The 10,102-nt window shown below is 38.3% G+C and overlaps 1 protein-coding gene across 2 annotated transcripts in view; it reads right to left on the reverse strand.

The window, feature by feature from the left end:
- Window positions 1-10,072, reverse strand: part of map4k5 (mitogen-activated protein kinase kinase kinase kinase 5) — a 59,545-nt gene extending 49,473 nt beyond the window's left edge. The window contains exons 1-2 of one of the 2 annotated variants that reach the window (XM_088924525.1): window positions 9,892-10,072; window positions 8,977-9,265 (exon numbers count right to left, since the gene is read on the reverse strand). In XM_088924525.1, coding sequence (XP_088780651.1) covers window positions 8,977-9,084 — 108 coding nt within the window. In that variant the 5' untranslated portion in view covers window positions 9,085-9,265; window positions 9,892-10,072. The remainder of the gene's footprint in view (window positions 1-8,976; window positions 9,266-9,891) is intronic. The other variant, XM_088924526.1, reaches the window with a different exon arrangement.
- Between the last annotated feature and the right edge of the window lie 30 nt (window positions 10,073-10,102).

Here is a 10,102-nt window from a genome sequence, read left to right on the forward strand (position 1 = left end):
ATTTGAGTATTCCTCTTTTAAGAAGAACCTTCTGAAAGTCTACCTGAATCACACCATCAGCTTTGTTTTTATTCACTACGCATGTTGCTTATTCAAATTTGCTCATTTAAAATGCTAATTTAACATAGAACAAGTCGGTTAAACAGGATCTGCCTTTCCCAAATGTTTGTTTTCCCCCCAACAGTCAGTGTATGCCAGTTACAAAGAATGTGAACACCAGAACAGCAGGCACACCTTGTCAAAAAGCCTCCCTTATCCTGAAAATGCCACAATTCAAATTGTCCACTTTCCAACACACCTGTCCTTAGATAGGGGATTACTAGAAAAATGAAATTTCAAATTTAATCAATTGTGTATCGGGACTTTAGGCCACTGTGTGAACATGGACGTTAGTAGTTGAGTGTGGGGTTTCATCAGTGTGTGTTGGCTGCAAAGGAAAAAAAAACAGGTTCGTTCCAAGCAGTAAAGTATAAAGAAATAAGAACACAAGGGTTTTGGCTGTGGATTGACTAATTTCTCTTGAAAGCTCTCCATTCATTCACAGATTTCAGCCTTTCACTGCTCTCCCGATTACCATCTCTTAGGTCCTCCTTTCCCAACTCCTGTGCCCATTCTCACACTTTCTTTGCTTTCCTCACCCACCCCTCCTACACAGATACAGAAGGCTCCACAGCTGAAACGCGTTTTCGTCTTTCTTTCAGCTTTTCAACGTCCCCTATTTAGAGAGCTCTGCTTACAGCAGCCATGCAAACAGCATGCTGAACCCAATGACAAGACTGTTGCACCAATAGGCGAGGAGAACAAAACTCAAAACTGGCCTTGTGCCACAAACACACATGGAGTACCAGGATAGTACCACCTAAAAACTCATAGGCAATGTGTGTACTTCATCCAGGACAGAATGTGAAATGTAACTAATAATCCGCTGTTAATTAGTGTGTCAAATTTAGAGGCAACACGGGGCGGTTCTGTTCAATATGAAGTGTTCAGTTCTGCAAATCCAGTATGTGGTGAACTCCCCAAGAGTCTCCTCTATTTGGCACTACACTACCAGCGCGTACGAGCAGACTAAAAATTTACTTGACCCTCATACTCCGCAGGGAAGACATTCTGTACATTTAACAAAGTCTGGAGAGACTACAGCTGGCAATTTGGGGCTGGTTAAGGTGAGCTAACTACGTACATAAAAAAAGTCTACACACCCTTATTGAAATTGCAGGTTTTTGTGATTTTAAGCAAGAAATCAAGATAAATCATATCAGACATTTTTCCATCTTTAATGTGACCTTGCAACCAACACAATTCAAGAGAAAAACAGATAATTATTAGGAAAAATAACTGAAATTAAAAAACCTACAACACCCTGGTTGCATAAGTGTGCACACCCTTTTATGTCCAGAGGCTGGCTTTTGTAGGTACCAGTAGTGGGTAATTTAAGTAACAAGAAATTGTCTCCGCCCAGTTCCCAGAGCAACCAGAAACATCCTGCTAATCAAACCAATGTACTGTAAATCTGTATAGTGTATGATCACTAATAAACATGGTTGCAAGAAAAACAATGCAAACTGCATTCATTCCGAGTATGACTAATGATATAACATCTTCCCCTATAACAAGTTTTTTCAGAAACAGCCATGGATGTTTACTCCCAGTTCCCTGATCAGTATGTAAGGATTTCTCATAAAGGCAATATTTAAAATGTTTTAAAGGTCTCCTTGTTGATGTTCCAGCTGAACTCGTGATTATTTAATTGAAGCGCACATATAGCCAATCATTTACTAATTAGACATTTGAATTGTTTTATATTAACCTCTAAATATTCCCAAATTACTGTAAAAACTATCTTGAGAATAGGTGCAATCAATGACGTTATTAGTTCAATAAAGTGTTCATTTACGCAGCCAAGAGCCAAGCTAGAATAAAAAGCAACAGATGCTAAACATCACCAGCATCATTACTACTAGTACTACTACTCATAATGTAAGCAATCTAATGAGTACTGTCTCATTAAAATAAAATTCTACAACTGTTTAAATATAACCTAAAATTTAAAATAGGATCTTTAAAATAACCTCTTCCTCATTACAATACAAGACTGCTTCCTGTTACAAACATTACACAAATAAAACTGAAAGTGCTTTCATAACACGGTATGGATCCATATAGCACCAAAAGACTGTACTATATACAGTATAGTTATACTATGCCAATGATACATAATAAAAGCCCATGCACTTACACCAGGGCTGCTCAGTCCTAGTCCTGGGGGCCTATGTGCCTGAAAGGTGTTCCTTGTAAGATATAAACTGTTCTTTCACTGGTCAAAGTCAGCAACAAGTAAAGGCAAAACGGCTGTCATTGGCCACCAACTTTGACTTTATTTATGTAAAAGGCAGCATTAGAAGTCTCTTTGGAAGGTTCACTGTTGTGAAATAGCAATATCTAATTAATATTAAATTCTGAAACTCATAGATTGCATGCTTCTAAGATCTTAAAACTTTTTATTTGTAAGATACTAGATATAAAATATACTTGGCTTTCTGAGACATTTAAAGCAATAATGAAGCTCTCTTTGGCTGAATCACATTACTTCATCTGTATGGGATGACTAATTTGCTGACAACCCACTTAAAAAAAGACTTTTTCTGAATCATACTATACTTGGGTGAAATTTTAACCTTCATAATATAAATAAGTCAGCAATACTTTTCCTCTTGCTCCTGATCTCTTTTGCAGCCAATCTTACTGTACTGTAAAACCGAGCGCACTGACGTCAGCCTATCGGGCCAATACAAGCAGTCTGTCTCAAACCAGCCTAACAGAGAGGTACTTTACAGGACAATACAAACATGTGTTTTTAAGCCCCAGTTAGCTTGATAAAATAGCTAAAAAGCCACAAGATTTATGTTAAACAAGCCATAGGATGATCATCGGGGAAAATGCTTGATTACTTGAGTGCATATTTGATATTTTTTGATAAAATATGGATGATCACTCTAACAGTTCTTTTTGATTACCTTAATCAAAGTATTGTGCCAGGCAAGTATAAGCAACAAAAGAGCATAGTAGTTATGGGGAAGACCACACTGGGCTCAAGTTTGCTTTTTAACCAACAATGTTTTGTTTTTTTAAAGAACATAAGAAAGGTTAAAGACCATTCAGCACATCTCAGTTCATTTGGTTGCTAGGAGTTAAATGATCGAAGAATCGCATCCAGCTATTCCTAAGAAACACACTTTTCCTTCTTTGAAAGAGGCCAGCATGCCATCTTCAACAATACAGCTGGACAGCTTGTTCCAGATCGTCGTAGCTTTGGGTATAAAAAAGTACATTCTGTTCCGAGTTATAAATATTCATCCAGGTAGTTTCCGTTTAGAAATAAATGAGAAAAATCAAAGAGGCTAATTTATGATAGTTAATGATTTTTTATTTATGATATTATGAAGAATTTATGAGTGGTGGTCTTCAAAAACCTCCTAAACAAAACCCTTACTGTGTCTTAATGAATAATGGTTGTTCTAGCATTCAAACAAGCAAATAAAGCATGTATTCTTAAAAGCTTTTCCTTCACATACTGTAGCTGTAACTGTAGGTCATACAGCTTACAGACATCAGTGAAAAGATATAAAAGAATCCCTTCCAACGCAGAAAAAATCCCAAATATTTCCTATGTCATTTAAAGTGAGAACCTTCACGTACCAAGTGCGTGTTCAGACAGCAGTCTGCTCGTATTTCAGTTCAGCGCGGCCGTGAACTTCTGTGCTGAGGGAGAATACCACACACAGCTATCTGCTTGTTGTCTGTTTCAACACAGGAGATTCACTTCTATTTCAAAAGGCAAAGCTAGAGCGATACAAAAATTTCAAAATTGCCCATCCCCTCCTGACATAAAATGTGATAGCAAATCACACATGATCTTATCAATAACATAAAAAAATTCTGGACCTTTTCATTTCACACAGATCTTAACTGTAGACTGTACTATAGCACAATTAATAAACTGAATCTAAAATATAACTAGAGAAGGCTTTTCTTCCTTCAATTAACCGTCTTTACCAAAGAAATAATCTAGATAAAACTGTCACAGACTGCGCCCTTAATTCATTTCTTAAATGCTGATTAAGCAGAAGGTCGTCATTTTCAGATCAATTTTTTTCCATATACAGTATACACTTCCATATACAGTATACACTTCGTTCACAAAATGCAGTCAAGCACAAAATTAAAGCCGATTGGAAATGGTATATAGGGAACTGTCAATGATTCATTACATCTGCTCATTTACAGAATAAAAGCTTCTTTGTAGAGTCCACTAACTTAAAAAAAATAAAGTATTGTTTTGCTTCTCGGAAGCAGACAGTCGGGCAAATACAGTATAAGTAGAAAGGAGGAGAGAATTACACACAGCTTCTGCAAAATAAACAACCAACACAACCAGGAGAATGCAGAAACTGCAACCACATTTTAAAGAATCAGTTTTAAAATACGTTACACCATTCTGTAACATCAAATATTGCAAAGCTTTAATTTCTTAATGTTTTAAACCTTCCAAATTTTAGAAAATGGTAGTTTCAACACTAAAGAATGATCGCTTTATCTTCAATGCTGCACAAAACACAAATACAGCTGGCAACAATGAGGAAGAATACTAGTTCTCCTCATGTCACACAAAGGGCTACAAGTTAGCTCTATGTCCTCCGAGCAGAAACAGATTTTGGCTAGCAAAGAAAACCTGCCTTCAAAGCTAAAATCGGGGTTTTTTTTTCATTTGCATGAAAAATTAATCACTAAACCTGGCTGCTTTTTTCTGCTACTTAAAAAAAGATTGTCTACAAAACTGAAGCAGCAGCTGGGAGAGCCAAGGGCACAATCATTTTGAGTAAGCAACAAATGTCAAGAAATCTTTCTCTAAAAACAAAATGTATGGAACATCTTCTATAAACGCCTCCTTCTGAATTCAGAATGCAATATGAATTCTTTTCCAAAACCACAAACATTTCATCAGAATATTTTTAATCCTGTTGGTATTACACTGCAAAATTACAACATGATTATGGAGAACTCTGGAAAGTCTTTCTGGTCAGGGCTGAGGATGTGGTCCAGTATACAGTAAGATATTTACAAGTGGACTGCAGTGCCTGCCTCAGAATTCACAATCTAACCTAGGCCTCACCTACACACTGGCTTTGCAATAGATGAACACAAAACAATCTATTTATAGTACAGTACGGTAGATTATTAAACACACAGTAATATGGTCATTTCCATGACTTATTGCAGATCATTAACATTTTGTTTTATGCACCGTGAAGCATGCAGTATCAGTAAGAGTATTTTAGTAAAATAAGCAACCATTTCTTACTGATGGATTACATTACTAGTAAATTCGTAATGACTGATTTATTTGGCTTCTGCTTTAATCCAATGACGTATGTGAAGGCCGCACCAATGGCTGTAATCACAGCAAGTCTTTCTGGTAAGTTGGTACCAACGCTGCATACTGCTTGGTCCAGTTTCTACCCATTCTTCTCGGCAGATTTGCTCAAGCACTCCCAGGTTGCCAGGGCATCACTTATAGATAGCCCTTTTAAAGTCTCTCAGAAATAATATAATATACTTATTTATTTCTGTTTTTTGCATTGAATGTGTGGAGTGGGTTGCGTAAGTAACATATATGATGGTACTTCAAAAGCATCTTAAGCTTTAAGCTTCAAAGCAAAAAGAAATGTAAACTAAAAGGTATGCAAGCATCTGAATACTTCGCAAGGCACTGTGTATTTGTACTCACTGAGACAGCTCGATAGTAAACACTTGCCTTTAACTAGGCCAAAGAAAACGTAATTGTCCCAAAATTGCAGTCATTTCTCAGTGCTTCCTATCGACTTCTGAAACTGCACCATGCAAGTCTTGTACCAGCATAAAAAAACACCCTATCAAATGATTTCTTAATACACAGGCAGCTTAATGCTAATCATCTTCATATGTGTCACAAGGCAAACTTCCAGATTAAAATGTCTCTTTGCCAATTTAATGCAGACAGTAAGCTACTCAACCCAGGGAACCAGGAATTAAATCAGACTTGTATCAATCTCCTCTTCTGTGATCGCCTTATCCAGGCTGGTTTCCTTTTTACTTTCTTCGCCCTACCAGGGAAATGGAAAAAATGAGCTGGAATTTTTTTTTTAGCTTCCAGTAGGATCCACTGCAATTCACTATTTCAGAGTACCAGAAATCAACGAGAGGCTCTGTCCCTTAGAAAAGTGTCTGAACATTTTCACTGTTCCAGAGAAGATAAAGGTGGAGGCCACTGAACCACTCAGAGAATGTTACAGCACTGACCACACTGAGGCATCAAAAAACCACAAATGACGTAAATTAACCTACAATATAATCTCATTCAAGGAGACTTTATAAACAGAATGCAGATAGCTTTAAGTTATCAGTAAGGAAGCAAATATTTTAAACAAAGAAAACCAAATGTTTAGCTACGGGTGATATTTAACAATGCCAAATCTGCTAACGCTTTCTAAGAAACATTTTAAAAGTACTTGACAGTTATGCCTTCTTTTCCCTATTAGGGGCATAAACTTCACTTTTCTGCCAATTTATAGTTACCATGGCTGAACCTGCCAAAGAGATGTGGTATAAACAGGTGTACAAGCCTGAACTTCTAACTAATACACTGGAAAACATGCTGACTTACCTGAAACTCAAAGGGACAACAATGCATTATTATTCCTTTAAAATACCACAGAAAAAAAACTTTCTGTAGTTCGCCGCCAATGAATACATGGACTGAGGGCAGTAGCCAGAGCAAACAGTAGGGGTTTGCCCTATTTAACTGAGATTAAGTAGCATTCAAAAGGAAAACCAGACCAGTGTGCATTTACAGTAGAAAGAGAAGGATGAATTCAATGTCTCTCCGCTGGCTATTTCAGCCGAGATGAGCCCTTCCATATGATTTGTCTAGATGACATCAGGGGGCAGACATGAGCATTCTGACCTCTTTGTTTTGACTTGCACCACTGTGGTGAGGAGAATTACAGCCTCTGCTTTATCAAGTGATGTTCGTGACATCTCAAGTCACTCTTCAATAAAACAAAACAAGGCACAACAGACATGTCAGTACAGTAGAGAAAAACAGAATTAAAAGTTAGAAGATAAAAGCAAGTTAGAAGACAGGAGATAAAAGTGCTGACTGTCTTTAAAGCACTGATAAGTGCTGGGAGATCATTCCACATTCCATTGTGCAACAGAACAGAAAGCACATTCTCCAAAAGGTAACCTAGTCTTGAAAATCTGTATTGACAGACATACAGTGATCAGGAGAAAATGAACGGGCCTTCCAGAAAAGATCAATAATAAAGCTCAGCACATACATTGCTGGAAACATAGAAATCTGATAGAGTAAGGGACTGACGGATCAATCTACAACTCGGGTGCACAGAGTCGCCTGCCTAGGAAGCACTGATGGCAGTGCACAGGCTAAACAAGATCAAAAGAAGAACAAACACTGTATCTGCAGAACAAATATCTACAGTCAGGGAACAAACCATGACAACTCGTTATTACATTCTGATTTTGATATGCCATGCTTTTTGCCAAACATAGTTGACCATTTTAGCAACACTTTGGTTTTCAAACATACAATGCTGACAGGTCACTATAATAATTGCTTACACTTATATAGCGCTTTTCCGGACACTCCACTCAAAGAGCTTAACAGGTAATGGGGACTCCCCTCCACCATCACTACTATTACACCAGTGTGTGTTCCGTTTATGTATTTCATGATGTACAATTCAACATGAAAAAGGAAACCAAACACTGTATCAGGAGAATACCAGGACATTACCCATGCACAATATAATAAGCAGTTTTGCTTCAATCATAATTCTACAAACTGCAAATTCAATTACGCTAATTCCTGTAGGAAAAAACAAACACCTAAATACCACCACCTAATACTAGAGACATCCACATTATGAAATGCTTGAGTTCATCATTCACAAATGATGTAATGTTTATATCAGGACTAAAGTTCCTTCACTTCTTCAAGCAGAGAGTGATGCTGCACCATAAATAACCCATAGGAAAAAAATAAACTAATATAGAACCCAATGTGCGGCTTAAGCAGTCCAAACCAGACATTGGAAAAAGTCTTTAGCCACAGAAACACTGGCATGAAGGCCTCTTCTGTTGACTGCGGCTTAGCTGAACCAGCTCAATACACAGAAACTCTGAAAGTTTACAGTCGTTATCAGCCACCGCTTTTATAAGTACAATTCCCACCAATCATGCAGGGATGTCTCTTCATTTTACAAGTCTGAAAGTCCTGAATTACTTTGGAAACGGCACCCTTGCATCTCAGAGCGATGTCAATCTCTGATGTCTGCGTGGAGGACTCAAAACACAAACTCACTCCACGCCGTTTATCGTTGCAGATGACTCCAGTTCATGGCGGAGAGCACTAACACACTTTCTGTATACGATTTACATTATTGTACCTTAAAACTATGGCGGTAGCTGTTGCACACACCACAGAAGAGTCACATTAAAAGCAAGAGGTTTCATCACATCACAAGGAATGCTCTCTTCTTAACATTCCGGTATAAAACCTTGGGCACTTGTGTAAGCAACACGCAGTGCATGTGATGCAGGACAGCTCACCGGACCGCAGACGGCTCCAAACCTTGCGCCACGCTTTAGAGGCGACACAATACCGACAACTGTTTGTGTTGTCTTGAAGCAACAGTATAAAAACAATTTTGTTCTTCACATACCGATGCATATAGCCTGAAGATAAAGAAATTCAAAACGCCAGTAGTTTGTCTGTAGCTCACGTAAACGTTCTGTTCGCACGCCCCTGTTGTGACAATTGCCCGTACACGGATGTATTGACGTGAAACTACCTCTTTCGCTTCATAGCAACAAGGATGAATGTCTTTACTCTTTTTAAGTCGATGAGGAAAATACCTTATATACGTCCCCATAAGTTCCGCTCCCAACTCGCTGAATGAGCTCGAAATCCTGTTGTGGGTTTCTCCTCAGGATCTCCCCGCTGGGCCGGGAAAAGGCATCCATGGTAGTTACTTTTCTCCTCTTACATTAAATAAAAATCCGTTAAAAAGGGGGGAAAGGGAACGCGAATGGAATCCTGTTTAATTCAAAACAATATCCAAACTGTGTGCGATTTCCTTCGGGATTTTTTTTCTTAAAGAAGGAAAGTTCTTATTTCCAAATATGGCTTCTGGTCCATTTCCTGCTGCGAAGAGAGAAAAGTGTGAAACACTGGCACACACATCAGGACACTATAAACAGATAAAAGCGGGACCCACGGCTAAAATATGTGAGCAAAACTACTGCGCAACGGAAAAGCTCAAAAGCACAGAATCGCACGTCTACCCCATAGTGCTACTAGCTGCAAGTCTTTTTGTTTTTAGCATAATTGAGAATGAATACCCACGCTACTACAACTCCATTTTAAATTCAGCACTATACACAAACACTGGGCAATTTAGCTGTAGGTTTCTGCTGACATTAAGTAGGTTCTCTGCAATGTTACAACTCCATATATTTTTTTAAAGTAGCGGTATAAACAAACTTGTATACTACACGTACTCTATATATACCATATACAGTATAGCTCTAGCTAAATTACATACTGTAGAAACACACATTAAATGTAGTTACAATTTACCACGAACAGGCTGTATTAAAAAGCAAGTGAACGTGAGCTGGCTTAAATTGCTCGACAGGGTTAATCGTCATATAAGGATATGTATATACTAATGAACAGTTTCTCTAGTAGTACTTGTAGTAGCTAGATGCTTGCACACCGTCCGTGCACGAAACGCACGCATCCAGAAACACAGCTAAACTCTTAAATACCTTGTTTAGGGATGATCGACGCCAAGGGCTTCGGTTCGGACACTTCCTCGAGTCTTTGAAAACGATCAGTCGTCGAATTGAGAAGGTTTTTTTTTTGTCCTCAAAAAATGTATATCTCTCCCCTAAGCGAGCAGCTCCACTGGCACCTCAGTCCTCCACTCCGCCTCACTTTCGACGTTGACATCCAATGTCACTTCCTCCCGATGACAAC

This window comes from Atractosteus spatula, chromosome 9, assembly GCF_055471065.1.
Source record: "Atractosteus spatula isolate fAtrSpa1 chromosome 9, fAtrSpa1.hap1, whole genome shotgun sequence".
Taxonomy (NCBI): domain Eukaryota; kingdom Metazoa; phylum Chordata; class Actinopteri; order Semionotiformes; family Lepisosteidae; genus Atractosteus; species Atractosteus spatula.